The 27,986-nt window shown below is 53.2% G+C and overlaps 2 protein-coding genes across 4 annotated transcripts; one reads left to right on the top strand and one right to left on the bottom strand.

Moving 5' to 3' along the window:
- Window positions 1-38: 38 nt before the first annotated feature.
- PRPSAP1 (phosphoribosyl pyrophosphate synthetase associated protein 1) lies at window positions 39-20,963 on the bottom strand. Of its 3 annotated transcripts, none has more exons than XM_065735230.1 (12): window positions 20,715-20,798; window positions 18,974-19,088; window positions 14,475-14,527; window positions 13,299-13,365; window positions 12,313-12,399; window positions 9,575-9,747; window positions 9,078-9,193; window positions 7,993-8,048; window positions 7,622-7,767; window positions 2,010-2,080; window positions 1,197-1,343; window positions 39-597 (listed from the first exon to the last, which is right to left on the bottom strand). In XM_065735230.1, the coding sequence occupies exons 5-12, from the start codon at window positions 12,324-12,326 to the stop codon at window positions 439-441; spliced, it is 882 nt and encodes a 293-aa protein (XP_065591302.1). In that variant the 5' UTR covers window positions 12,327-12,399; window positions 13,299-13,365; window positions 14,475-14,527; window positions 18,974-19,088; window positions 20,715-20,798; the 3' UTR covers window positions 39-438. The 3 variants fall into 3 exon arrangements, with proteins under 3 accessions (XP_065591302.1, XP_065591303.1, XP_065591301.1); XM_065735231.1 differs by having other exon boundaries at window positions 12,318-12,399; XM_065735229.1 differs by lacking the exons at window positions 12,313-12,399; window positions 18,974-19,088 and having other exon boundaries at window positions 20,715-20,963.
- Window positions 20,964-23,541: 2,578 nt separating this feature from the next.
- SPHK1 (sphingosine kinase 1) lies at window positions 23,542-27,257 on the top strand. Its single transcript, XM_065735224.1, has 5 exons — window positions 23,542-24,020; window positions 25,576-25,725; window positions 25,812-25,906; window positions 26,049-26,164; window positions 26,498-27,257. Exons 1-5 carry the CDS (start codon window positions 23,624-23,626, stop codon window positions 27,243-27,245), a joined length of 1,506 nt encoding a protein of 501 aa, XP_065591296.1. The 5' UTR covers window positions 23,542-23,623; the 3' UTR covers window positions 27,246-27,257.
- Window positions 27,258-27,986: the final 729 nt, after the last annotated feature.

Here is a 27,986-nt window from a genome sequence, read left to right as displayed (position 1 = left end):
AGGCAAGCCACAATCAGAAACAGAAACCCAAACGTTGCTTCCTCTTGCAATCCACACGCAGCAACACGTGCTCTCTATTCCTTTCTCAGAAGCTGACAGTTATTCTGTTTTTTGCTTTTCTTCTCCCCCCTCCCCAACCCTCCAGAGCAAGAGATAACACGAAAAAATAAAAATAAAGGAGTTTAAAAATTCAAACCTTCTTCATTTCTCCATCTCTCCCAAAGTTGTAAACCCTCCCCACTGCCAGTGGCCTCTTCTGCTCAACTGTAAAGTGCTGGTCAGGTTGATCTTGTTCTATTAGATCTCACGGCTCAAGACCTGAGAACTCTCACCCTTCCTACAAGAATAAACGGTTGTGTTACGCCTATAATTTATGGTATTGCCTTTTCATGCATATTTCCTCCTCCTGTGGAAGCCAGGACAGGGGCAGCAGCAGCTCTAGTCATCAACAGTGATGTTACGGAAGAGATAAGCCATGGACTCCCCGTTGTGGATCCGTCGGATGGCTTCAGAGAGAATCAAGCTGATATCCACAGTCTTTATCTTGGGGCACTGCAGCTTCTGCACCTCGTGAGGAACCGTGTTGGTTACTACTACCTATGGAGTGACAGAAAGATGAGCATCAGTTGTATTGCTGCTTTCCCAGCCTGGCTCCAGCAGCAGGGCACATCTGCTGCTTCACAGGCTGAGGAACACTTGGAGATCAAAGAGACTGAATTAAACAGTGCTCCCCAAGTGACAGTCCCTCCATTCAGGGAACCACTGTGACCAGCACTCTGTGACAGCCACCACCACGTAGGTGGATGGGCCCACTCAGAGCACAGGATCTGACACATCTTGTTACTGAGGTCCACGTCCAAAGTGCTTTTCTCACAGTGCACCCATTGGTCCATCGTCAGTTGGGGAAAAAAGAGAGAGGCAGAGGCCTGCACTGTGAGAAAGCAGTCACACACAGCTGGCTGCACTCAGGGAAATGCCCAGGCAGGGATGACTCACCCACATGCCTATGCAGAGACTCAAACCTGACCATTTATTAATCACAGTTCTCTACGAAGAACCAGAAATGAAAGTATCCCTTGTGATCAGAGGTACCAGGCAATTGGCAGGGGCAGAACCTCAGGCTTTTGTTTCTCAGTGCCTTAAATCAATGCAGACACCAAAGCCAAGCCTCCCTCTGCAGCCCCCCAAACACACACCTCATCAATGGAGGACTCCTCTATGAGGAGGGGTGCATCTGCAGACAGGAGCCCATGAGTGGCCATCACAAAGATCTTGTAAGCTCCACGCTCTTTCAGGATCTCTGCAGCAGCTACAAAGCTTTCCACATCATCAATGATGTCATCCTGAGAAGAAACAGAAACAGCATTAAATCCAGAAGCATACCACTCCTGCAGTGCAGGAATGGATCTGCAAGGTACCGTGGCTTCGGCCATGAACAAAACAGTAAAAAAAATATATTAATAATCCTCACAGAATTTCAGCTGCTGTTTAGATGCAAAACCAAAATCTGGGAATACCACTGACTGTATTTACAGATCCTTTTGAACGACACCAATATTGTGTTTTGGAAACAATACAGTCCCAGCACACATACACAGGACAGAACTCATCTTGAGCAAGGTTATTTTTTCCTCGGGGTAGCAGCTGCATGATAATGGTTACGCAGCAGCATGGCACAGGACACGTGAGAAGCTCAGCAAGGTTTTTTGTTTGTTTTACATCCTGTAGGAAATTCCTTTACATATCCTAGATTTGTTGAAGATTTGCAGATGCTGATATTTGTACATTGAAGGAGACAAGAAGATTTGGGGCTTCCAGTGAACGCTTCTCAACAGAAAGTTGAGAATAAAGGAAGAAACCAAAGTCACCAGCAAAGCCAGAGAAAGAAGTGGCAACAATCACATTCCCACCACACACAGCAGTCCCTCCCACCCTCTGGGACAGGGCAGCTGAAGGAAGCATGCTGAAAGCAAGCCATCCCCACCCGCTCCTCCCCATCACACTCATACCACAATGATGGCAATTCTTCCTCCGACGTCTCCAACCACAGTTATTGGTGGCTTCTCCTTGGCCATCATCACTGAAGAAGAAAAACAATAGAAGCCAGTTAGCCTTGAGTCAAACTGCAACAGCTCCACTTCAGAGTCTTATGGTGGTGCACAGATGCAGACATGTGCTTTACATCATCCTGATCGCCACCAAAGTGGGTAACCACTGCCTCTACACAAATAGCACTGCTGCTTCAAGATGGAGCTCGGTTTCTGCAGGGACCACCTACTGATCTCAGGGACAGGAGCAGCTCCAATCATCTAACAGACCCCAGTGCAGGAGTGCTACGACACAAACCTTCTTTGTGGGTAACAGCAGCGACTGCCCGTGCTCCAAAACAGGACCTGAGGATTGAGGATTGGGAACAACAAATGGGATCCTCTGCACACCACTTGCCAAAGGGCACACGGTTTGCAATGCTCCATCTGCCACTGGCTGAACTTGCTGATTTATCTCAAACATGCAAGGAACGTTCAGAGAATGGAAGCACCTTACCAATACCTGCACAGGCAAAGGAAACTGGAGGCAGCTTTCAGCAGCAGAATCTGCTGAATATTTTAAAGCAGGTTAATAGAAAGAGCAGGGTAACATTCAGCTCCAACTCGGTTCTACAGACACACTGCAACCAGTAAGAGGAAGCAGAAATACACACTGATGAGCTGTGCTGACAAATGGTAGAGAGATGGACCAGGAAATAAGGCTCTACTCTCTCCTCTCTCTACTTTTGCACAGACAAGGCTCACACAAAAGAAAAAAAAAACACACATGTGGAACAGGCCTCATCCTTCACCCTGAAAAACCTTCAGCAGAAGCATGAAAAAAACTGAAGGAGATACAAACGAGGAAGCATTGCTCAGATGTGACGTGGTCTTTAGACCCCTGCACCAGCAGTCAGCCTCCAGTACCAGATGGGGACATGCTATCAACACACCATACCTCTCTGCTTGCCAGAGGGTGCTTCAGTATGCAGCAAACACTGCAGAAAACCTCACAGTGTGGAAAGGACACAGTGGTGGGTATGTGAGCTTCATCAGGTGACAATCTGGGCTGATCTAACCTCTGCAGCTAAGAGCACCTAGTGCCTTGTAACACCCATAGGCCTGCACCCCCAACACTCATGCTATCTTCAAGGAAAGCAGCAAAGTACCCCACCAGGGATGCCCCACCTCGTGAACTCTGGGCCTGTGAGTACTCTGGCCACAACAGCTTCTCAAATCCAGAGGAGTTTTAGATCTAGGAAAAACATTTCACTATCTAACACAACCTACTCCCATACTCCAACTCGCACTTGAGGCACGGGCTGCTGCCCATCACAAAGCCTGTCTGAGCACCCATGTCAGCCCTCCTGGGTCAGAGGAGTCCTACATGAAACTCCCCACCCTGCACAGCAGGCTGAGCCAGTACTCTTCCCACAGCTCATCAGTGCCTGGGAACGCTGGCAGTCCAAGCAGGGTGAGTCACACTGAGGGAAGTGATGAAAGCAGTGATGGGGACCACAGCTCCAAAGCCACACGGGCAGTGCCACACCACCCACCCTGCTCACTGGCTTCCCTGAAGCCTGCAGAAGTGTGTAAGAGGCATCCAAGCACCCTGCTCTGCCCAGAGGAATGTTGCTCCTTGCAAAGCAGTCAGAACAAAAAACAACAGCCCAGCTACCTAGGACTTGAGGGTTAACTGCTCTTTGGAGTACACATTCCTCAGTCTCTGCATTGTTACTTTTGAGTCTCTTATCAAATGCAAAGTCACATCTAAATCCTGAAGGGAAAATACTCTTAGGAGGAGGAGGAGAACTTGCAATAAACTCGGATTAAGCTTCGGAAGAGATAAGCAGACCATAAATTTCAATTATAGGCACTACCTACCTGCTCAGATTAGTTATTAACAAAACTCCTGGTGGGAGCTAAGAAAAAAATCAGAAGGATTACACTGGGCTGCTGCTCCATCCTGTGTGTGCCCCCAGGAGTGCCAGTTCTGCCTACGAGAGCCAGGCCAGGGAAAACTCCCAGCAACAGTGAATAGATGCAGGGAGCTGAAGTGCAGCATCGTTTTACTGACAAACACATGAAGTTTCAGCAAACTTGTGCCCTCCCATTCCATAAAGGAAGCAAATGCATTCCTTACTATGCTCAAAGGCCAACCAAGCAGCTAGCAACATTAGCAGTGCTTCACATCATTTGTCTGCTTTTAAAGGCTGTATTTCAAGTTTGCTTTATTTTTAAAGTACGGTAGGCAACGTGTCGACCTACCCGGATCCTAAAGAGATGTTCTCCCTTTTTCTTGTTCAATTTTCTCTGCAAAGAAAAGAAAAAAATTGCAAGCCAAGATCCACCCACAACCAACCACATCAAATCGCAAGAGAACTTCGATCACTGCAGTGTGATGACAGTGTATGCCAGGGTTACTGTGGCCAACTTTTGTCTTCTGACATATCTGTGCACACGTCAGAGCTGATACGAGAAGGTGGCTTGGAAAAGGGCTCCAAACAGTGAAGAAAAGCCTCTTCCTGAAAACAAACCCCTTTGGTTATCGTGAGGTTAGGTCAGAAACGTTGCTAGTATTTCCTGGAAAGTCAGAACAGATGCTTGTTGTACTGATAGATTTAGGAATGCAAGAGAAGCCAACCACTGTTTTTATAGCACAAGGACATCAAAGAACATGGAGTGCCAGGGAATTAAGCCCATCAGCCTAACCTGCACCATCATTCTGCTGTGAATGACACACACTGAGCACCACGTGCTGAAGGTGAGGTGACTGTGGCATGAAGCAGCAGCATTCCCAGGTGCTTAAACCTGCTGCTTCAACTAAGAGGTTAAAAATGGGTTAAGGAATACTAAAACAAACCCTGTTTGGAGCTGACCATTACTGTTACAGGTAAAATAACACTGTGCTGAGCACAGAGCGTGTGAACAAAAGGCTCCTCCAGAACTGTTACACAGAGAGACAGATCTGGAAGGACAGGTGACACTCCTGTGCCCCAACCACAACGTGGAAAAGAGATGGGGAAGTGGGAACTGACCCAGGCTCACCCCCGTTTTCCCACCCAACTCTCTTGTTGCAGCACAGCCCCAAGCCAGCTGCAAGCTCCGAGACACAGCGCACAACCAAAGGAGTGACATCCTGTCTCAAAGGCTCTGATTTCCAACGTCTGAGTGACCAACACTTGGAGCTCCTGCTGCCACTTCAGCACTTTAGGAACTGGAAACACCTCTGGCATTCCTGTGATAGCTCCACGTGCCACCTGATCGCAGCATCACATCGGGTCACACTCTCAGGACAATAAATAAGCCATGAGGCTGCATAACCATTATTAATTACAGGCACGTGATTGCTATTAGGACAGGGAGGAGAGGTGTGTGCCAGCTGCAGGAGCCTGGCCAACTCACTAGAAAGCCCACAAGGAATTGCAGAAAGCATAATTGCTGCGGGGCTCTGGCACTGCTCTCAGCTGTGGGCTCTGCCTCACTTCTGGCTGTGACAGTGCTCCTGGGGAACCCAAACTGTGGAGACAGAGGGAAGGATGCTCTACACCAACTTGCAAGCAGCCCACAGCAGGGCCCTCAGTCTCAGCAACCCCCCCAGGAGTACTGCCACTTCCCAACTGCCCAACAGTGACACCTGAGCCGGGCAGACCTGCAGGCTGACTGGTTTGACAGCCAGAGGTTTTTCTGGCCAGTTTCAGTGCACATATGCACAAAGCTCTGGCTCAGCAGCACGTGTGCTGCCTGCCACCAACACACACGTAGCCAAGCTGTGTTTTACACTGCCATCAAACCCCGTGACATTGAGATTGCTGGTGATGGTACAGTGCAGGAAGAGCTGATCAAGGGTTTTGTTTAATGTGCCACCTGAGGTGGGAAGACAACTTTCAAACAATTGAATCAGACAGGAAGGGAGGTGTAACAGACTCACAGCACTACTATCCTTAACCTTGCTGCACAGGATTCAGTAGCAGCTTACAGACTGCCCTCAGCATCCTGCAGCTCCAGTAACAGAACCCAGCTCACACTCAAAATCAGGTATCTAGTAAGATTAGAAAACAGGAGAGAAAAAAACAGCTTTCTTCTGAGTTTTGGACAAGCTGGCACCATAACCCTCCCACCCCCATGACAGACAGCTACCAAGCTACTGCCTGATTGCTTGCCATGTGTGCCTCAGGCATGCAGGAATGTCAGGTCATTAGTCAAGAGCTTCTGCAGGAGATGAATAGTGGTGGCACACAGCAAATTTGTTTGTTTGGATAACTGAGGACTGAAAACATTCTTCTATTGAAATCATAACCGAGTTGGACAAAGGCAAATTTCTATATGAGCTAACACTTCTGGGGCTGTTCAGCAGTGCCAGCTTCCACAGATGAGATTCCTTGAAGTAACACAGCTGGAAATAAAGACACAGTTGCATCAATTCCCTGGCAGCAGACAGATGTGACACTCTGGAGGACAGAATCCCCTTCAGAGTAAGACAGGAAACAAAAGGCCAAGTGCAACTATGCAAATTCCTGTTTGGTTGCAAGTGCATGAAGAAATCCCCTATCAGAAAAGAGCCAAGCAAGATGAAGTCCCAAACTTCGCTGCCAAACCCCACCTGTCCCCCAAGGCCCAGGAGGAGTTTCACCTGCAACATAACCTTTGTTTAACTGATTTCATTAGCGCAAGCAGGACTGGGCTAATGTAAAATGCCTGCAGTCTTACTTGCCTTCCTCCTCCCTGACTTGTCCTCCAACTGGTTGGATGTACTCCCTAGACTTCAAAAGACAGGAGCAGCTGCTTATCAGTAGCCCTAGCCACAACTAGTATAATCAAGCTGGGCTGCCTGATGGATAGCTCTTTATCACATGCAGCAGCATGCTGCATTTCCCACGGTCAGTTCCCAGACACATTCACTGCCCCCATAACTTCTGTCCTATCACCATTTACCTAAAAAAATCCTTCCAAACAGGAGCTGGATTTTGGCTGTACTATTATTGACTGCTGTTGTTGCAAGAAAACAAGCAGTCCTAAGAGGACTGCTTTTCCCAGAATATGCTTCCTGCTGTTTTCTTTGCACTGAGCTCTCAAGCCTGCAGCTTATCAATTGATGGCAAGAGCACAGGAATCAGTTCAACAATGCTCTCTGAGAACCTATTCATGCTAGCCACACAAGCATCAAAACTATGTCAAAACAGACACTGCAAGGTGACTACATGGTTCTCAAGATGAAGAAAGCTTCCAGCAGTAACAATGGCTGGAGCAAGAGGGTAAAGCAAAGGCCAGCCCACCCGTCCAGGATGGGGACAGCAGCCTGTCTCAGGGTCGTTCCCTTGTTAGTTCCACTTCTACACTTCCCTCATTTCACCGAGTTCTGCATTACAGAGCAAACTTCCAGCAGAAGTTTGTCAGTGTGACACAGCTGACCAGGCACAGCCAACAGGAGCAATACTGCGTGGCCAGGAGGAGCTAAACGAGGACTTCTCCCTGTACCTCCTCCTCCAATCTCCCACGAGAAAAATTCTACTCATCCAGCTGCCCTTAGCTTGGTTATACCCAAGAGCCTCCATCTTTCCCCCTCAAGGACAAGCAGAGGAGCCCAGTCTTACATGGCAGCTCCAGACCAGGGTGCACGGTTGCATTTTTGACCATGGGAGGGGAGTGGCGTCCGTCGTCCATGTCCTGCTCCGTGCACTGCGCCTCGCCGTGGATCACCGCCAGCCCCAGCCGCAGCCTCTCAGCGTAGGACTGCGCCCTGTGGGACGAGCACAGCGTGTCAGGAACGTGCTGGGCTGATGCAGCTCCTCAGCCCAGCACAGCAGGCCTCTCCCAGATCCGACAAGAGGTTTCCAGACACTTTTGGATCAGACTGCTGATCTGTTTTGCACCCCCTCCTGTATTTTTCCCCCCTCGTAGATCCCTCACCGGCCCAGATTTTTTACAGAGCTAATTTTAACCAGCTAGTAAAGAATCTATTTACCTTTTAGCTGCATCAGGAGACTTGGCCACAATAACTGCGTTTCTATAATCTGGAATCTGGACGTGATAAAAAACTATTTAAGTAAAGATCTTCTTGAGAATGCATAACTGATTTGATACGCAGCTGAAGAATGGCACCTACTCACTTCCCCCACCCCCAACTCATCATTCCATGTAAGAGCTGCAAGGCAATTGCACTCCTTTTCAACACCAGCACTTGAACATTCGATGCAAAACATAATACAAATAAATTGAACACTGGCAAGACCACATGCAATGCAATCTTTTCACAGGTCCTACTTCCCACAGGACTGCAATTACATGCCTCCTTCCACTACTGGCCTCCACAAGCTGTGGGATCGTATGCTAACTGCAGCTGCATGAAACGCAGGGCACAGTGCAGGAAAGGAAGGGAGGGTTTAACAACAGGCCCTGGGACCAAAGCCTCAGCCTGCACAGAGCAGGTGTCAGTCCTGTGTTCAGAGTGAGCAAGGGGCTGGGTTATGCAGAATGAGCTGCAGCAGTCGTGGTTTCACTGCAGGCCCAAAGCCAGGGCTCCCCCACATGGAGAACATCACTCTCACCACCGTAAGTCATACATTTCTGCATTTGGGAGATAAAACCTCCACCCCCAGGCCCACTGCACTCAGCATTCCTGAGCACAGCCCAAGATAAAGTCTATCAATAATTCAGATCAGTCAGACATCCACAGCAGAACAAAGGGTGAGGAAAGACAATTTAACAGGATTTAAGAGGTGATTAGAGGCAGGAGCATAAATAGCATCTCTCAAATGGCACTAGCTCCATAGAGAGCAATGAATTTCAATCGAGGGCTCAAGCTCCTCTGCTGTTTATGGTCAAGAACTCAATTTCTATTCAAGGACAATCATGCAATCTAATTTAACATAATATTTCCCCACTTCCTTGAGAAACATGCAAGAGCTATCCCTTAAGAAAAAATAATTAAAAAAAATGAAGAACAGAACAGTTGGCCTAGCCTGATAACACAACCTCTGCATAAGCAGCACCTCAACTCTGCTGCTGCATTAAGACATGTCGATATATACAGAACTAGAGTAACCTCACTTCTTCCTGTATGTACTGAATCAAGAAAGGGGATGCTCTCAGGTTGTCTACAGGGAAGCTGAAGAAGCCTTGAATTTCCTTTTGATGAAGATCCATAGTGATAATGTGTGTTAAACCTAAGAAAAGAACAACAACAACAAAAGATAACTCATTAAGACAGCTCCCACGTGACTGGAGTTCCTTAAACATTTCCATTCTGCAGACTGCACTCACTATTAGCATGCCATGTGTTAAAACAAGCTTAAGAAGGTAACTTGAAAAGTTCCAAAGATGTAATGAGAACTATGAGAGCAGTAGGAGTCACAGCACCAGACTGACAATGCGTTTCAACATGACACCTCTAGGCCACTGCCCCAGCTGTGAGTTGAAGAAATAATAAACTGAAGAAGACTAACTCCCCCAAAGTAGCTCACAGGTTTGGCAGGGCACCTGCACACTTGATGGGAGACCAGGACAGGCACCCCTGGATGCCAGCAGCTTACCCCCACAGCACTCACCTGCCTTGGCAAGCATGGAAGCCAGCAGCTTGCAGACTATGGAGCCCCTCTTCCTCATTTTGCTCTGTTTGCTGTAGGGGAAGTAAGGGATGACCCCAATGATGTTCCTGGCACAGGAAGTCTTCAGTGCATAAGCCATTATCAGCAGCTCCATCACAGCAGTATTCACATCCCTATGAGATTTCAAAATCATGCCAAATATTAGCAGGTTTTTCCCCCCAGTGCAATTCCCTTTCATAGTACACCCATACCCCTCTCTCCTCACCAAGCTTTCACATAAGCTGTGTTCTACTTTATGTTACTATGCCAGCCAGGCCTGCACTGCAATCCCACAGCTCCTTCTGTTGTGCCACAGCACACTGCAGTCAGTGCTGCACCCACAGGATTTGACTCCAGCACAAAAGCTGTGGAACAGCATTTGATTTTGGTATCCTGAGATGAGGTGTATGGTGATTTCCTCCATCACAACAAGAAAAGGCATTTCTTCTCCACTAACTTACCTAGTGATTAAAGTAACAGCACGTTTATAAACACCAAACATCTTGTAAATGACAAGAAATGCATGCAGAACTCTACCTTTAGTCAGAGTCATCATGATAACCGTGTGCCCCAGTAGGAGTGCATTTAATTGAAGTTGTTTTGGAAAGGAAAAAAAGTGAAATAGGTCCTCTTAATTCCTTAAAACCAGCACCAAGGGAAGCCCCAAACCCACACATCATCTGCATTATCACAGAGCAATCCAGACCATTTGGAAACTGAAGAATCCACCCTTGCCCACGTTTTCCAGCTGCCCCAAGCAGCCCACCACATCCTGAGCAGGAGGGCAGTGCTGCAGAGCCACGAGGTGGTGGAGCAGAAGCTGACCCAGCCATGCAGCAGAGGAATGAGCAGCACAGAGCACCCTCAAGCCCTGCAGAGCTTCCAGGACGTTACCTACACGTTGCTTGAAGACTGTTATCCTCCAGATCTTAGCTACCCCCAAGAGCTCAAACACTTCTTCTTCGTGTGTGATGCACCACAAGCCTCTAACCCCTTCCATTTCTCCACTGCTCCCCATTCCTTTGGGAATTAACCTCCATTTGCGTCCACTCATTTGTGCGTGCTCTGTGTCTCTTTATTCTCCTGCTGGCTCTGGAAGCCCTCATGCACAATGCTGCTCACACACAAGAAAGCTCTGTTGGCCCCGAAACACCCAGCCAAGAATTACATAAAACATAACCCCTGCCACGTAGGATGGCGAGCTAACAAAGAGCCACTTCTTCCCTTTGCTGTTTCAGTTGTGCCAGTGTGGCTGGGAGAGGAGAAAAAGATTCTGCTATCAGTACAGTACAAAAACAAAGTGGCCAACTTTAAATCTGTTTGAAGGTCATCCCTGAAATCCAATACCTTTTATTATCACATTAAAACAAAAGAAACAGAAAACAGACAGAACTGCTTTTGTGAGAGGTTGCCCCCAGTTTCACAAGGTACCAGCAGCCCTGGTGCTGCTGTGGGATGCTGGCAGCAATAATCCCACGTGCCAGAGCAGGGAGTGCTGCTCTCATTATTCAGATAGGACACCACAAAGGACTCTGAAAATCTCCTTTAATTGGACCACCCCTCTCCAGCAGCCTGGAGCCCACTCTCACTGCTCCCTGTCCTTGCCTGTAGCTCCCTGTTTACTTCCAGAATCTCTCTAAAGCCATCAAGTCCCCCATTTTTACTAAGTAGCTACTACAGCAGCAAACTGCACACTCATAACACGCAGGAACGTGCACATGGTTGAGCTCAGCCTTGCTATTAAGACAAAAAAATCTGCCTAGCAAAAAACAGAGAACATGGAGAGAGCAGTGCACTCCCCACTGCAGGCAAAGTGCAGCTCAGGCTGAGCCACCGATGCTCTCTGTATCCCTAATAGCCCATAATCTATCCCCCACTACCACCAATCTGTCTAGCAGCTCTTTGATAGGACACACTCTTGGTACAGGCAGCACTATGCAGTAAGGAGATCTTGTGGTTAAACGATTCATAATGGGAAGTACCACCCCCTGTGGTGTGTTTTGAACCTGACACCTCCTTGTTCTCACACAGCAGTGCCTCTATGACTTGTTCCAGGCCACTCAAATCCAAATACCCCTAGCAGACCTTCTCCTTACCTTCCCTTTCTCTACTAAGCTACTTATTTTTTCCTCACACAAATGCAAGCCCACACACCAACAGCCTCAGACGATCTGTCACTGTAAGTGCTTCACCTCTGCAATATTCCTTTTGGAGAGGGAGCTCGTATCAAATATTTGGATCTTTCTGTTCACTGATCCTCTGTGCTCTTCAGATGTGGCCTGTGGATTCACAATAACTGCACTGTTTCCCCTCTCTATTCCTTTCCTGGTAAGTCCTACTGTTTTGCTTGCTTTTCGAGCTGTTAATAAGCATGGAAGTCCTACTTTCAGGTTATCCAAAACTGCTGATTTTACTCTGTTTAAAAGCTCCCTCAAACCTTCTGCAAAATGGAGATGTCCTTGAACCTGTCCTCTCAAGCAATGCAGCAAGGCACAGCTGCAGCTTAGGAGTAACAGATGACTCGACTGTACAGCAGTGGCTTGTTATGTGGAGGAGCTGAGCATTTTTGCTAAAAGAACCCATTCCCTGCCCTGAAAACACTCAGTACAGCTCACAGAAAAACAAAGGGATTGACAATTTGAGGGCAGAAGAGAATTTCCCTTCCCAAAATCATTGTTAGTCTGAGTTCTCTTTCTTACCTTACCTGTCTCATGCTTACAAAGCTCTCAGTTACAAGTTATTTCAGAGAACTCTCTCCCCAGGGACAACAGAAGGGCACCATTCACCTGAAACACAATCCTGCATCAGCGGGTTCCCACCTCAAAGAGATGTAGCTGCTCCCTGGGGGAGGAAACACTCAAAACATCACCCTAGAGAGAGGAGCTCCAGGAAAATGTCTCAGCCTTCGAGAGGTGCTCCAGGAGAGGGCAAGCTGACTTCACAGTCCTATTGTTTTCAAGCATTACAAAGAGGAAATGAATTTGAATTCTTAGTGGACTGTACTTAGACAAGCTGGGAAAATATTAGCTTCCAGGTGATTCTGCTACCTGACTGAACTCTGGGTACTTATTACATCTCCAAAATCTGAGCAGAAATTGGTAACTTGGAGAAGGCTATTACAGCATGAATCATTTTGCTCTTGCCTGGTATCAATACCTCATCTCTGAAAACAGCACATCATCACTAAGAACTACGAGTAGAGAAGGGAATCTGAAGGCTTCCACCCGAGTTTTACACCACTCTAGTGAAAGAGGAAGAGCAATCCAGCTAGTAACAAGAGCCATCACTGATCCTTGATGGCTCTGCTGCTAGGTAACTGAGGCAGAGGAACTCAAATATCCTGAAATGGAAACATCAGTCGAAAATCACCAAGGAACTGAGCCTACAAGGACAGCACCACACAGACCAGGGATTCACTCGGACCCATCCGCCATGCCTGTTCTTGCCTCAGGTGTCACACACATGCCATTGCATGGGAAGCTTCTCAGCTCACTGAGCTGCAAGTGATTCTCTGGGATTTAACAGCTTAACACTATGTTGTGTCTTCAATTAAGTCAAAGTCATGACATTACCAGAAAAAGACATCAGCGTGCCAGCTAATGGCTAGCAAGCCAACCAGAACCAGCGGCTGAACCAGGAATCAAAAGCACATCACTGACATAAAATTAAGCCACAAGTCCCTTACCTGGGGATTGTCTGTATAATGAAGATATCCTGCCCTCGGACAGATTCTTTTATTTCAACTCTTGTTTCTGGAGAGGATAAAAAAAAAACAGTTAAAAAACGTCAAACGTCAGAGTTGCGGTGAAAAGGCAACTTGGCCCACGGAGCAGGGAAGATGCAGGAGCTGCTCCTTTTCCCCCACAAGCACACCCTGACAGCATGCATACAAAAGGGAGCTAAGTGGATTTTCCAAAAGTCCTGGGAAGCAAGGAGCTGGCATCCATATGGGTGAGTTAGCTGCATTTACGATGCAAAACTAGGCTGAATAGTTGTTACCATTACTTAACTCCTAATAAGATCCTTTTCATTTCTCAGTGCTGAGTGCTGAAAGCTGTCAGAACCACACTCACTACATAACAATGAACCACGCAAAGAACATCCCCTAGTACGTACCAAGAGGTTAACCTGGCTGCTTTGCAGCTTACAGGGCCAGCTCCATGCAGGCTGGAGGGCCCACCACAACACCAGTGCTCAGAGGGGGAGGACTCCCTGTCCTCACTACCAAGGCCAAGGGGAAGATATTTCAACACTGACACGAGATGGAAGTCTGAGACTCTGCTGAAATTACTTCCTACAGCCCTCACTCAGCACAGCCCAAGCAGTGACAAGATTTTCCAAGGGGCCCTCCTTAGCCACTCATACCCCACACAGTCATGAATCAGAGGGCTGGGATAAGTTAAAAGAGAGATCTACCAAGCCAGAGAATTCAGTCTAATCATCCAGACATCTGCAGCAGCCTTAAGGGACTCTGATGAAAGGAGAATGATTTGTTGTGCAGCGATGAGGAATGACTTCAGGCCTCGAAACAAGCAGCCCGATTTAAAACTAACCCCAGAGGACAGGAAGCTCTCAGTAACACGAACACAGACAACCCCATCATAGCTGCACACAGCTACAGAAGCCTGGCAGTCCTGGTGGTCAGCATTGCTGTGTTTCAGCCCAGCAGGAATAGCTGAAAACGGGCACTGGCTTCACTTAAAGAGATGTAAACAACCTTCAGGAAGCACAGCCCCCAGCACAGCCATACACCTGTGCTCCTGAAAGCAAAACAGGTGCCCAGAAACTGCCTGCAGTGTGGGGAGGACTGGGAGAAGACTGACCCCAGAACAGGCTTGCAAGTACGGAAGAGTTCTCTTACCTCCATTGGTTTCCTGGTACACCACAGACTTCCCCAGCTCAGCACCAAGACGTCTGGAGAGAGAAAAAAGGGAATTAAAACAGGAGGCACTGAGCAGATCACCATCCAGAGCAGAGATGAGCCCACACGTGTGCACTGACAAAGCAAAGCACTGCCTAACGAGGACCTGAATGCAGCAGCCGAGCTGCAGAACAGCACAGCTTCCCCATCCACACACACACAGCACTCATGGGCTCAGCTGCCCAAACACACATCCTGTGTGACCATGAGGCTGCTGCCTACTTTCCACCCATGTCAGTCACTGACCCTTTGGGAGCAGCACTGGTCAGGCCCAGGTTCCATTTGAGCAGCAGGAGCATCCTTTTGTTGTTGTTTTTTGTTGCTTAAATGCATTTGTTTCATAATACCAATTCATTCTGAAGAACATTTTAACACTCACAGTCCCAGCTATACCCTCAGGTGACACTCTGCATTTAACCCTGCTCTCAAGGAATGCATTAATACCTATTTAGAGAGAGGTGTGCTCAACACCAGCATGCTGCTGGCCAACTGGTGACTTCTGGACTCAGCTGCGAGCCCCATGCTGGCAATCTCAACCAGAAGCTCCCCTGGTCAGCAGTGACAACAGACACCCCAACACGATATGCTGGCTGCACTGGTTACAAAGCACCTCTTTGGTGAGTAAATTCCAGATGTGGGTGGTTAGCTGCAGTACCCAGCCCAGCCTGGACACGCACTGTAGCACATGCAGGTGCTGTGCAGTACAGAACAAGAAATCCACCCAGATCTCTACTACAGCTTCTCTCACTGCTCCCACACTGTAGAAAGGAGCAGCAACATAAACCCAAGCCCCAGGACCTCCTGGAACAACTCTGTCTACACGGAAGGTGAGGTTTGCAGGTGGATCTGCAGACACTCCCTGCTGCCCGTTGGGATCCTGCAGTCCTTCTGATAACAGCGATGCATTTGCCAATATTAAGGTGCAGCCCAATCACTGCTAACACATCTGAGCTGAAACAAGCTGGACAATCACACACACAAAACAAATCAGTGTATGGGTAAACACTGAATGACTCACTATTCCTCCATGACTGCACAGCACTGTCTCACAAGCTCCCTTTGGAGGCACATGTGCCCTGACTGACTTCCCTGCATGGTGCACTGCTGGAAAAATCCTCCACTGAGCAGAACGTGCAGATGCCCTTAGTCAGCCCTGCATCTCATGACAGGAGGGACAGCATCAGGAACCATCCAGCTGGAAACATCTCTGCAAAACACCCCTTCGATGGTGGCACGCTCAGTGTCAGTGACATTTGGTGAGCACGTAGCTGGCAAGATCCCAACCATGCTGGAAAAGAAATAAGAGCCCAGTGCTCCTCAATTCAGACAGCACAACAGCAATGCAGCTTCTGTGCTGCTGAAGCAAGGAATAGGAATGGCAAGTTTCACTTCCTGATGGAACTAGGGACACTCAGAACAGCTCAGCTTATCAAAGCTGGATGCAGATAACAGCAGAATAGACAGTAAGCAGTTGCCAACTGAAAGGCATGAGCAGTAGCAGATTGCACTGGCCAGACAATAAATAAAATGTCTGCTCCAACTGTTGACTGCATATAAACAAGAGAGGCAGTAACAGGAAGGATATGAGATAAAACTGTCCATAAAGTCATACATCAACCCTGCCTGCAAGGCTCAGTGATGATCAGAGCTGCAGGCACAGCAGGACCAACAGGCAGCTCCAAAGTGCTTCAAGCTGAGGCGTGTTTACTCAGGGGCACACACCTCTTACTCTACCCACTGCAGGAGACTTTGCTCAATCAGAGACTTCAGCCTGAGGAGGGGTCTGATAAAACCTAGACTTAGTCCAGGCTACTAAAAGCAGAGGGCTGTTCCTGCAGCTCCTGCTGTGTAGCAGCAAATTCCACGGGGCTTGAGTCAAAAGGAAGATTGACACAGCAGCCAAGGGCAGAGCACAACCCACACCACCAAACAGCCTCAGAGCAACCACATCCACAGAAAAGCTCCCACTTCCCATCACCTCTCCCTTTTTCCCATCCATTCCCAGCTCCTCTCTCTCTAAGCTGTCTCCCTGCAGAGGCTCACAAGTGCTCACTGCTTTAGGCAACAGAGGAATTAAACCAATAGCAAAAACTTTTGCACGTGGCTGCAGGAGCTCAGCCCTACCAACGAAGGCTGTCAGAAGCACAGGATCAAGGTGATGACCACAGGAAACTCTTCCCTAAGGAAAGCCACTGATCTGGGGCATTCACAGCAGTGGAGAGCTACAGCTTGTTCTGCCAAGAAGAATACTTGAGGCATCGTAGCTAAAACAAGTCTTCAGGCCAAAAAAGGTCCATCAGCAAAAGCACCATTACGTGGTGCAGCACTTGGCTACAGAGAACCTCTTGCTGATACTCAGCTATTTAAGACTGGAAAACAGCCAGGCTGATTTCACACTGTTTGCAGAATTCTCCCTGGTAAGCCAGCAGACACCAGAGCACAGGCACACTTCTGGAAGCTCCCTTCTCCACCCCAGAGACAGGAACTTGGTTTAGCACTGGCTTTGTGTTTAAAAGCACAGTCTTCAGAGCTGGGATCTCCTCCAACAGCTGTGTACAGCCCCACCAGGAAGAGATGCTGCTGCTCCAAGGCTGCCCAATTTTCTCAGGATTTTAATGCTGTCTCTGTGCAAGGTTTCACCATGCAGGCACTCACAGCTCCTAAAAGCCAAAGCCTGGCTCCCTGCTGCCCTGCAGTCCTTGAACCAGTTCTGCCACTGACTCAGTTCCTCTGGGACCTGCTGGAATGCAAGAAAAATGGCTTTAAAAAGTATTTACCCTATACAATTAGTAAAAAATTTCTATTCATCTGTAATATCCCCTGCTATGATCTAACTTTCCACAGTGTCAGCACGTGCCAAGAGGATATTAAGCTGTGGATACAGGAGTGACTGTGAGACCTGCCTTCAGTGCAGTTTAAACGTGAGCAGCCCAGAAGCCATTTGTAGCTCAATAAGGAAGCAACACGCTGCAGGAAACAAACCAGGGTTCAGTCAGCCCTTCAAGTGCTCCTCTGAAGGCCATCAGAAACCACAGCACCAGGCTCCTGAGACAAAGGACAATCAATTTAAAAGACTCGATGATCGAAATGTGAGATGTAAATTCACTTGCAGTGCTTTGTTCCAAACTCCAGCAAATCCCTGAGGATCACAGTCAATTGGTCCAGCTAACACAGCAGCAGCAGCTCTGGGATGCATTTCCTAACCTCTTCCTTCATCAACCATGGAAGGAGAACAAAGCACCATTCTGGATACACAGCAATCTGCTCTGATTGCATTACAATCATTTTAGCCCCTCTTACCTCTGTCCATCCATCCTCTTTCTAACCCTCTCCAACCACACTGACTGGTTGCTCGTTTCCCTCTGCCCAATACTTTTGGTGCAGTGTTACCTTGCCATATCTATTGCCTCCTGCCTCAGTGAGTGTTTCTGTGTCCAAGATGGAAAGGAGTTGGTGCCAGCTCCCCTCCTGCTGCTGCATTGCATCAAGCTCTTCCCAGACAGTAAGAGCAGAGTGAGATTGCTTTCCTTCCACCCCAACAAAAAATGCTCCCTCCTTCAGCCAAGAAAGGTTCTGCAAGTCCTCCTAACACACCATCTCTTCCAGAAACAGGATTTGCCTTCAGCTCTGCCACAGAAAGCACTGCACAGGTTTCACTGTTGCATACAGGGCTCTCTGTGACCAAAGATCAGAATAAAGGTCTCCATCTTTTCCTCATGAACCTGCATTGCTTAGGTTTACACTATTGCTTTCACCTTCAGACTACCGTATTCCACACTGCAAACAAATGCTTGTAGAGAATATTCAGTGCCTGCAATGAGTGTATGACACCATGTCCTACACAACGCCGGCCTGCAGGAGCAGTGGGGACACATCAGCAAGCTTCCATCATCAGATCCCCTCCGACCCAAAACCACAAACAGCGAGCAGAAAGCCAAACACTGCAGCTAGAGGGAGATCTACATTCAGCTGCTGTAGACTCCACGCTTGCAAGACCTCCCTCTCCCTCCCAAGAGGCACACTAGGGATCAGGACTATTCACAGAAATTATCTTTCTTCCTAGCAGACACAGCCTGTAATCAGATGCCAAGTGTCCTAATTACAGCAGGAGTTTCCCTTCCTTCAGGGAAAGGATTAAACAAAAAGTCCCAATCAATTTACAAGAGACTAAAAAACATAGGATTTATTTATGTTTCAGTCATCCTGACTCTAAGGAATCCTCACAGAGTTCGTGGCTCCCATGAGTCAGCACCAGCTCCTCTCCCTGGCAGAAGCTAACAGAAATGAAAGCTCAAAACGAAAGCTGAACCACTCTCCTTGAACCAGCCCAACTCCTAATATTGTGTGTTGTTTTAAAGTTCTTTTACTACTTACAAGGAAGATCATTAAAAAAAAAAAAGCCTTTTAAAAGAACGCACAATATTAGATGCCAGACTCACCCTCACAGGACTGCTCCAACTCTATTAAAAGGTGCAAGTGACCCCCCCAGCAAAGCACTCGCTGGGAAGGGACACAGTGGGAAGCCAAAGGCAGCGGCCACACATCTTTTGCAACCTGAAAAAACAACCATTATAAATGTGTTGAAACAGCTCCTGAGCTCTTTAAGGGAAGCCAGCACCCTCACCACTGCCAGATCCAAGGCAAGGAGCCCCTCCCGCCTCTATTAGAAGCTTTCATCACAAAATACAGCCAGGAGGTCACTCTCTGGATTCTGCTGCTGCTCGGTCTCAGAGCACTGCTGAAGTCCTGCAGAGGGTTACAGCCTCTAGCACACCTGGGAGCACCTGCACTCCTTGGTGGCAAGGAGAAATTCCAGGCACTTTTTAAAACCTCACGTGTATCTCGCCAGCTGACAGAGAAAAGCAAGCACAAACAGAGCACGTCACGCAGCCAGCTGTGTGCCACAGCCTGAGGAATCTGCTCCGTGCCTTTTCACATTACATCTTTAGAGGAAAACGAGTTATTCTTGAGACAGAGAGCAGAGGATAAAGATTGCCTCTTTGCTCTTTCAGTCCTGAGAACTTGGAGCTCGTCCCCTATCCCCAGGGGACCTCTGTCACATCCCACAAGGACGCAGCAGTGCAGGCCGTCCCATGTCCCATCTGTCACAGCAAAAATGTTTTCTTAAAATATACACTTATGTAGATTTTATTTTTGGAGTTTTAACAGTGAAGTGGTACAGAACTGACCAAATATAGCAAAAAAAGAACACCTGTGAACCAAAAACATCTCACCAAACACAAGGATTTGCCTCCCCACCTCACATAAAGGAGCCTGTCACTACCACCCAACACAAGTCCCATGAACACTGGTGATCCCTGCCTAACGGGGCAGTCAGCTTTGTGCAGATGACCTGTGCTAAGGACTGAATGCACTGTTTTTCAAGCTAGCTTGAGAAGCAGCAAGATGCTCTTGCAGTTTAAGCACACCTGTATTCAGCACTGTTTCCAGTTTAAGCACTCCCTTGGAGCAGGAAGCAGAAAGCTGCACGGGTGGTGGTAAGGATGCTGGTCTCCACAGGAGACCAACAAGCATAAAGGCCTCTTAATTTTGGGAGCAGCTTCCTGTAAGCTGTAGCTGATCAACAGCAGAAAGGAAACCCACATCCAACTTTAGAATGGTAGCCTACACAAAAAAAAAATAAAACAAAAAACCAAAGCACTCCTGCTTCCTAGAAAAGCCCCTTTGAGAGCACCTACTTGCTGGATGTCCTGACCTGAAGTAAACTAACCCAAACCAGAAGCGTGAGTGGGAATTCTGCTCCAAGCACTGCACTGTGGAGAGTGTTGTGTCCATCCCCACCGAGCCAACATCGAAGCAATGGCCGGGAAAGTAAAGGATGCACTAATACTCCTCAACTCTTCTTTGCCAGCATACACTGCTCATTTCCAGCACACGGAGCAGCAAACCCAGCCCAGGCTGGGGACACACACTGAACGCACACTGCTCTGCCAAAAACCCACACAGCCACGAGTCCCCCTCCCCTGGGGAAGCTCTGAGCGTTAAGTTTGGAGTCCAACCACCCACCCCACCACCACCACCGCCGCCCCACGTCCCCCAGTGCCACCTTCAGGGACGGTGACCCCAGCAGCGCTCAGCACCGAGGGGCCGGACCCGGTGACGGCCGTCCGTGGCAGAGATGCTGAGCACGGAGCCGCGGGGCTGGCACGGCTCACTTACTCGGTGATGCGCTTGGCCAGCTCGGTGCAGGCCGCCGTGGAGTTGGCCGAGAAGACCCGATAGCCGCTCCTGGCCGCGTTCATCGCCGCAGCGTCATGCAGCCCCTTGGGAGCTCGGAAAGGAGGAAAAACAGATTTATAAGGCAACAGCGGCTTCCGTGGCATCCTTTTCTTCCTCCCCGCCGCTATCGCCGCCCCCTAAGGGGTGGGAAGGAGGAGGAGAGCAGCCCGCCCGGCACGGCGTTGCTCGGGGGGGTACCTCCACCGCACACCCTCTGCTGGGGGTTGGGGAGGGGCCGTGGGGGGCGGGGGCTGGGAGCGGGCGCCGGGCCCGGCGTGGCCGTGGGGTCGGGGTGGCCACGGGGTCGGGATGAGCGGACCCGCTCCGGTCCGCCGCCATTTTCTCCGCGAGGTGAGAGAGACCGCCCCCGGCCCCGCCGCCATCTTGGGTGAGGGCACCGCCGCTGTGCATCGCTCCCACAGAGGGGCGAGGGGTATCCGCTCCCGCCCGAACGGCGCCGGTACCTGAGGAAGAGGAGGAGGGTAAGGACGGCGCGAGCTCTTCGGCCTTCCCGCCCGTTTCGCGGGTGCGGTGCTGCCCGCTCCTCCAAACAACGCGAGGCGCAGCCTGGGAGCTGCGGCGGTTTCACTGCCCGCGCCCAAGATGGCCGCCGCGCCGCCGGAAGCGCTGTGAGGGCGCTCTGGGCGCACTCTATAGCCGGGAGGGGAGGGGCGAGGTGTTGAGTCCTCCGCTCCTCTTGTGCTCCCCGAGAGAGCGGCGGAGCTCAGCGCGACCCCTCACTGCCCTCCCCTCCCCCCCCCCCCACTCCCCGTGGGTTCCCCGTCCGTGTTTTGTCCCATTACGGCCCGTCCCCGCTTCACGGTCCGCCTCAGGCCCACCCACCTCAGCCCCCTGCACGGGGACGTGGCGGCTGCAGCCCTTCGCTGGGCACAGAGCGGCTCCAGAGAGGTGAAAATGCAGCAAACGCAATGCTGGGGGGTCCTGAGCACAGCTGGGGGGGGGGGATTGGCATTTCTGGGGGGTCTCGAGCAATGTTGGGTGGCCCTGAGCAGTGCTGGGGGGGATGGGCAATGCTGGAGGGGTCCTGAGATTTGCCTTAAGGGGTCCTGGGCAGAGCTGAGGGGGGAATGGGCAATGCTGAGGGGTCCTGAGCTGTGCTGAGGAATGCTGGGGGGAATGGGCAGTGCTGGGGGGGGTCCTGAGATGTGCTGAGAGAGAACAGGCTGCACTGGATGGGGTCCCGGACAGAGCTGGGAGGGATGGGCAATGCTGAGGGATCCTGAGTTGTTCTGGAGGAGGACCTGAGGAATGCTGGGGGAGTATGGGTGATGCTGGGGGGTCCTAGGCAGAGGTGGGGAAGGTGGGGGATGGGCAATTCTGGGGGGCCCTAAGCGTTGCTGAGGGCCATGCAGTGCTTACCATGGGTGCAGCCGGCCCCCAGGTGGTTCCCATTGCAGCCTCTGAGTCAGCTCCCAAAAATGCCTGCACTCATCCCACTGCAGGAAACCGCTGCGTCCGGGGGGGAGCGGGGAGATGGGGCGGCAGTGCTTGGCGTGCATCGCTGCGGCCCCGGGCTGAGCCCGGTGGGGTGTGTGGGAGCACAGGGAGAGGTGACCTCAGAAATATCTCTGTGTAACGTCAGCTGCGGGAACGAGCTCGGCTCGCAGCCTCACCAGGGCAGCGTGGGATCGAGGAGCTGCCCAGCTCCCGAAGGCTGAGAGCGACCCTGGGCTGAGCTCTGCTCCCTGGTGCAGCTCTGCAATCCGTGCAAGGGCTCAAGAACAAAGCAAAAGCAAAGCTGGCGGCCCCAAACCCTTATGATTTCATCCTCTGCTGCTCTATCAGCTCCTGGTGTCCCCAGCATGGTTCATCCCGGGCTGGAAGTTTCCCATTCCCTGCAGCCCAGCCACTGCTGTTTCTGCCTCCACCTCGAGGCTCGTGGGGCTTTAAGTCACCAAGGAAGGCCGCAGCGTGGGGCTGCTTCCCCCACAGCGAGCTCCGACCCCACAGCACAGACACACCTCCCCCGTCCCGCCCCACTCTGATTTAAGGGGCTCTGAAGTTTCCTGGGGCACCAAACCCACTCTGTGTGGGTTTCAGGGGGAACCAGGGTGAGAAGGCAGCTGCGAGGGGGAAGAGCCCTGGTGCTGAGGGTTGTAGGGTCTGGGCTTAGGGTTATAGGGTCTGGGCTTAGGGCTATGGCGATTGGTTCTAGGGTTACGGGGACTGGGCTGGATTGTGGGTGTGGGCTTGCAGTTATAGGGTCTGGTTTAGGTTATAGAGACTGGTCCTAGGGTTATGACTGGGTGGACTGGGTGGGAGGGTCTGGGTTGTCAGGTCTGGGCTTAGGGTTATGGGCGCTGGGTTGGGTTGTAGGGTATGGATTTGCAGTTATGGGTTCTGGGTTTAGGGTTGTAGGGTCTGGGCTTGCACTTAGGAATTCTGGTTTGTAGGGTCTGGGTTTAGGGTTCTGGGTTTGGGGTTGTAGGGTTTGTGCTCAGGGCTACGGTTTTGTGCTAGGTCATGGGGGTCTGGGCTTGGGGCTGCGGGATCTACGCTGGGTTGTGCGGTCTGGACTTGTGTTTCTGGGTCTGTGTCTGTGGCGCAGAGCCGAGGGCACCCACGGGTCGGAGGGCACCCGCAGTCCCATCCCTGCCTCGCGGCGGCGATCGTTGGGATCCGCCCCTCGGAGGGCAGCCCTGGGGGAAACTGAGGCCGGGCCGCGGAGCGGGGTGTGCGTATGTGTGTGTGGGGCGTGGGGGGGGGGGGGGAAGGGGGGGGTGTTAAATGGGGCCGCCTCCTGCCATTGCCGAGCAGCGCGGCGGGTGTCAGCAGCGAGCAGCGGCGGGCGGTGCTCCCGGTGCGTCCCGGCCCCGCTCCGCGCTCCGATGGCCGCCGGCCGCCGGGTCCCCCCGCACAGCGACGGCGGTGCGGTTCTGCTGCGGGGCCGCTTCTCCCCTGGACCGTCTCCCGGTTCGGCCGCGTGGTCCGTCGCTCTGACCGAGCGGGAGCTGCAGGTGCTGCGTCCCGGAGGTTCCGACGTCGCTCTCCGTTTGGCCGATTGCGTGGGCACCGCCGCTTTCCCGTGCGGCCCCGCCGCCGCCTGCTTCTCCCTCGTGGGTTATCCGTTCCGTAAGGCGCGATGGGGTTCCCCCGCCCGGCAGCGCCTGCAGAGGACTTTCCGCGTTTCCCAACACCCAGAAGCCGAGGAGAATCTCCGCATCGCCCAGGCCTGGAGCCAACGCATCCGAGAGCTCTCGCTGCCCGCAGCGCCCACGCGGGACGGTGAGAAGCGGCGGTGCCCCGCGCGTGGGTCGTGGGGGGGTAGGGGGGTGAGGTAGAGAAGTTTCCCGGACGGCGCGGCACCGCCTGTGCCCCCACGGAGCCGCTGTGCGGGGGGTGGGGGGAGGGGGTGGGGGTCGGATCCCCGCCTGTGTCGGGGTGTGCGGGGGGAGCGCAGCCCTGAAGTGTCGGAATGGGGTTTGTGGACAACGCGTGGGACGGCACCTGAGTGTGTCCTGCCCCCCCCCCTCCCCCACCGGCGCCGGCCCTATGGGTCGGGGGTGCAGCGCACCGTGGGGTTCCCTAACCACCACCCCCCCCCCCCCCCCCCTTTCCTTCCTCTCTTTCCCCCTTAACGCGGAGGGGCAGCGCGCACCGCGGGGCTCTTCGTGCTGTCCTCTCCCCCCTCCGTCCCCCGGGTTAATGAGTAGCGAAGCTTTAACAAAAGCGGCGTCCGTGGGGCGAAAGTCCTCTGCTGACACACGGAGAGCGGCACCGGAGGGACGCGGGGCTCCGTGTCCCCACCTCCCCCCCCCCCCCCACCCCCTCCGGAGCCCCAACCCCCGATTTTGTCCCCTCGTGTCCTCCGGAGCGTCGGAGCCGAGATTGAATCGCTCCGCTGGGCGGAGGGATGGAGGGATGGGTGCTGTCACCCCGCTCTCCTCCCCGCGTTGTACCACGCGGCTCTTCGGCGTGAGCCGCGGCCGGGGAACGGCCCTGTGCCGCTCCTGGGAAATCACAACGACGGCAAAAACCGAATCCCGGTGGGAGCGGACGGCCCCGGGCTCCGCCGGTGCTGCGCGCGGTGCGGCCGTGCGGGGATTTGCGGCTCTTTGGGATTCACGGACCTCCTCCTCCGGTTCGGGACGGCGCTACGGATCCGTCCCACCGCGCCCTCGAGGCCGTGTGTGCGGGGCTGATAAGGTCGTCGGCGTGCGGGGCAACCGGGGCACCTCCCCCTTCCCTCCCCCCCCCATCCACCCCACGGCACCGCAACGTCACAGTGGGGACCGGAGCTGTCCCCTGCGCGACGGTTCCTCGTGCTGCGGTTTGCGGGGCGATTTGGCAACGTCGTGAGCCCTGCGGGGGTACGGGGGGGTGCGCGGTGTCGGAGCAGGCGGCAGAACCGAGTGCTGAACCCCGGGTCGCGGTCACCCGTGGGGGATTTGGGGTCGGAGCGGTCCGGGCAGCCCTGTGCCCTGAGCAGCGCCCGAGGCCGCTCCGTCCCATCTGCCGCCGGCTGATAAGGAGCTGCGGAGGGCAGGGGACGCTGGGCCGGGGCCGGATCCGGACCCAGCGGCCTTTGGCCCGGGTTAACGGAGCCGTGCAGCTCCACGAGAGTGGAGGAAGGGGCTCCCCGGGCCGTGCGGTGCTGGGAAACGCTGTCAGCCTTCGTGAGTCACTGCTGCTGACGGAGCACGGCCGTGTGCTGGCAGCTTGCAAAGCCTCACATCTCTCAGTGCAGATCCCTCCCAGCACTCCACGTCCCTTAGGACCGTAGCAAACCAACCCGGTGGCCGCGCCGTGCTGACCCCCCGCTCCCCCCCTCTCCCCACAGGTGTCAGCTATGGGGTGCTGCCCCGGCCCTGCCGTGCGCTGGTGCTGCTGAACCCGCAGAGCGGTGCTGGCCACGCGCTTGAGGACTTCCAGGCCGTGGTGCAGCCCATGCTGGCTGATGCCGACATCACTCCCACCCTCTTTGTCACCGGTGAGTCCCCGAGGGTCGTCCTTCTGCCCCGTCCCCACCTGCCAACGGGAAGGGTGGAGGACTCAGCGTTGTGATTTGTGCTGCAGAGAGACCCCGCCACGCTCAGGAGAAGGTGCGGGATGAGGACCTGGCGCAGTGGGATGTGCTGGTGGTGATGTCCGGGGACGGTCTGCTCCATGAGGTGAGCACCTGGAGTCAGCCCCGGGCAGGGCTGGAGGCAAACTGGGGGGAGATGGGGTGACAAAACCCAGCTGGAAGCCACGGGGGTGGCCACGGCCTGGATCCCCACGTGCCAGCAGCTCCCACCCTCCCTTCTCCTGCAGGTGCTGAATGGGCTGATGGAGCGGCCGGACTGGGAGGAGGCCCTGCGAACACCACTGTGCATCCTGCCCGCGGGCTCTGGGAACGCCCTGGCTGCCTCCATCAACTACTACGCAGGGTGAGCAGGCTGGGGACAGCTGCCCAGCACGGTGCAGCCCTGAGGATTCAGCTCCCGTTGTGCCCCATTTTCACCCCAATGAGCCCGGGGCTGAGCTGGAGGCTGCAGCCAATCCCACTGTACAGTTGTGGACCCCAGGGGGTGGGACTGGGGCCTGCAGCCCCATGGCATCCTCCGGGTTGGAAAAGCTCTCGAAGGAAATCATGCCCAACCATCTGTTCCCTTCCAGGAGCTGTCCCTAACAGACACCGTCACCCAGCCCGGCTCAAAGGCAGTGCCCTTGGGGGGCAGGGGGGGTCACAGCCCACGCTCACCCTTCTCCATCCCCCACAGCAACGACCACGTGGCCAAGAAGAGGCTGCTGACCAACTGCACCTTCATCCTGTGCAAGGGGCTGCACGCGCCCATGGACCTGGTGTCGCTGAGCACGGCCTCGGGCAAACGCTTCTTCTCCTTCCTGGGCTTCGGTTGGGGCTTCATCGCCGACGTGGACATCGACAGCGAGAAGTACCGGCGCTTGGGCAACGCGCGCTTCACGCTGGGCACGCTGCAGTGCCTGGCACGCCTGCGCACCTACCAGGGCCGCCTGTCCTACCTGCCCGCCGAGCAGGGCACCCCCAGGGACCCCAAAGCGGCCCCCCACGGGGCCGCAGAGACGCCGGGCGGGCGCGGGGCGCTGCCTGCTGACACGCTGCTGCCGCCGCTGGGGCAGCCGGTGCCGCCGCACTGGGTCGCGGTGCCCGAGGAGGAGTTCGTCTGCGTGTACGCCATCTACCAGTCCCACCTGGGCACCAACCTGCTCATGGCCCCGGCCGCGCGCCCGCAGGACGGCTGCATGCAGCTCTTCTACGTCGGGGCGGGCATCAGCCGCGTGGCGCTGCTCAAGATCTTCGTGGCCATGGGGAGGGGCACGCACCTGGAGCTGCGCTGCCCCCACCTGCACTGCGTCCCCGTGCGCGCCTTCCGCCTGGAGCCGCGCGGCAGCGCCGGCGTCATGACGGTGGACGGCGAGGCGCTGCGGTGCGAGGCCGTGCAGGGGCAGATCCACGGCCGGCTGTGCCGCGTGCTGGGCAGCGTGTAGGGCCGGCCGCGGGCGCGCAGCCCTCCTCCCACTCAGGAACGCGTCCTCCAGCAATAGTTCTCCGCGCCCACCTCCGTGCCCCGTGGGCGCTCGGCCTTTTTTTTCGCTTCAGCTTTACCCCCCTCCCGGGGACGGCGCCGTCCCGGGACCGGTGCTGCCGCCGTCGGTACGAGGACCCGGGCGGCTGCGGGCACAGCCACGGCCCCGGGTTTGGTGGCACCGCCCACGGGGCTGAGCCGGGACTGAGATCTACCGCGAGAAATCCGCGATTTTCTTTTTGGGTTTTTTTTTTTATTTTGTAAAAGGAACGTTTGTACCCACAGCTTCCCGTAGGAGCAGAGTTTATTCTTGTGAGAAATGCAATAAATGTGGAGCGTTTGCAAAAAGATAACGAAGCCAGAAACCAACCCGAGGGCGCAGCGCGGGGAGGAGTGGGGCTGCGGGGAGCACACGGCTGCCCCCACATTCCTGCGCGGGGTCAGTACCGCTCATCGGTGCTCTCGGGACAAAGGAGAGCGATCAGCACACATCTATTGACCGGGTAACGACGCAATTAGGATGGAGGGGCCGGAGAGAAGGGCGCGACCGTCCTCCCCACGGAGCTGGGGGTGCTGCACAGCCCACGGCCACAGCGCGGGGAGGGGGGGGGAGGGGGAAAGAAAAGAGACCGACAGCCCGAGCTACTCACAGAGGCGGAATTTAATGGCAAGTCACCTTCCCTCCTGTGTTACACCTCGCTCA

This window comes from Cyrtonyx montezumae, unplaced genomic scaffold, assembly GCF_038088225.1.
Source record: "Cyrtonyx montezumae isolate F1298 unplaced genomic scaffold, pur_monq_1.0 scaffold_19, whole genome shotgun sequence".
Taxonomy (NCBI): Eukaryota; Metazoa; Chordata; class Aves; order Galliformes; family Odontophoridae; genus Cyrtonyx; species Cyrtonyx montezumae.
The sequence above is the reverse complement of the archived record's forward strand: the minus strand, read 5'-3'. Positions and strand labels throughout refer to the sequence as shown.

Excerpts from the sequence above, each read along its gene's own strand:
- SPHK1 (XM_065735224.1), top strand. The coding sequence starts at position 23,624 with ATGGCCGCCGGCCGCCGGGTCCCCCCGCACAGCGACGGCGGTGCGGTT. Across the intron at positions 25,907-26,048 it reads GGGACGGTCTGCTCCATGAG|GTGCTGAATGGGCTGATGGA; the intron begins GTGAGCACCTGG and ends CTTCTCCTGCAG. Across the intron at positions 26,165-26,497 it reads TCCATCAACTACTACGCAGG|CAACGACCACGTGGCCAAGA; the intron begins GTGAGCAGGCTG and ends CATCCCCCACAG.
- PRPSAP1 (XM_065735229.1), bottom strand. The coding sequence starts at position 20,878 with ATGCCACGGAAGCCGCTGTTGCCTTATAAATCTGTTTTTCCTCCTTTC. Across the intron at positions 9,748-13,298 it reads ATTATACAGACAATCCCCAG|GGATGTGAATACTGCTGTGA; the intron begins GTAAGGGACTTG and ends GAAATCTCATAG. Across the intron at positions 9,194-9,574 it reads TTCCATGCTTGCCAAGGCAG|GTTTAACACACATTATCACT; the intron begins GTGAGTGCTGTG and ends TTCTTTTCTTAG.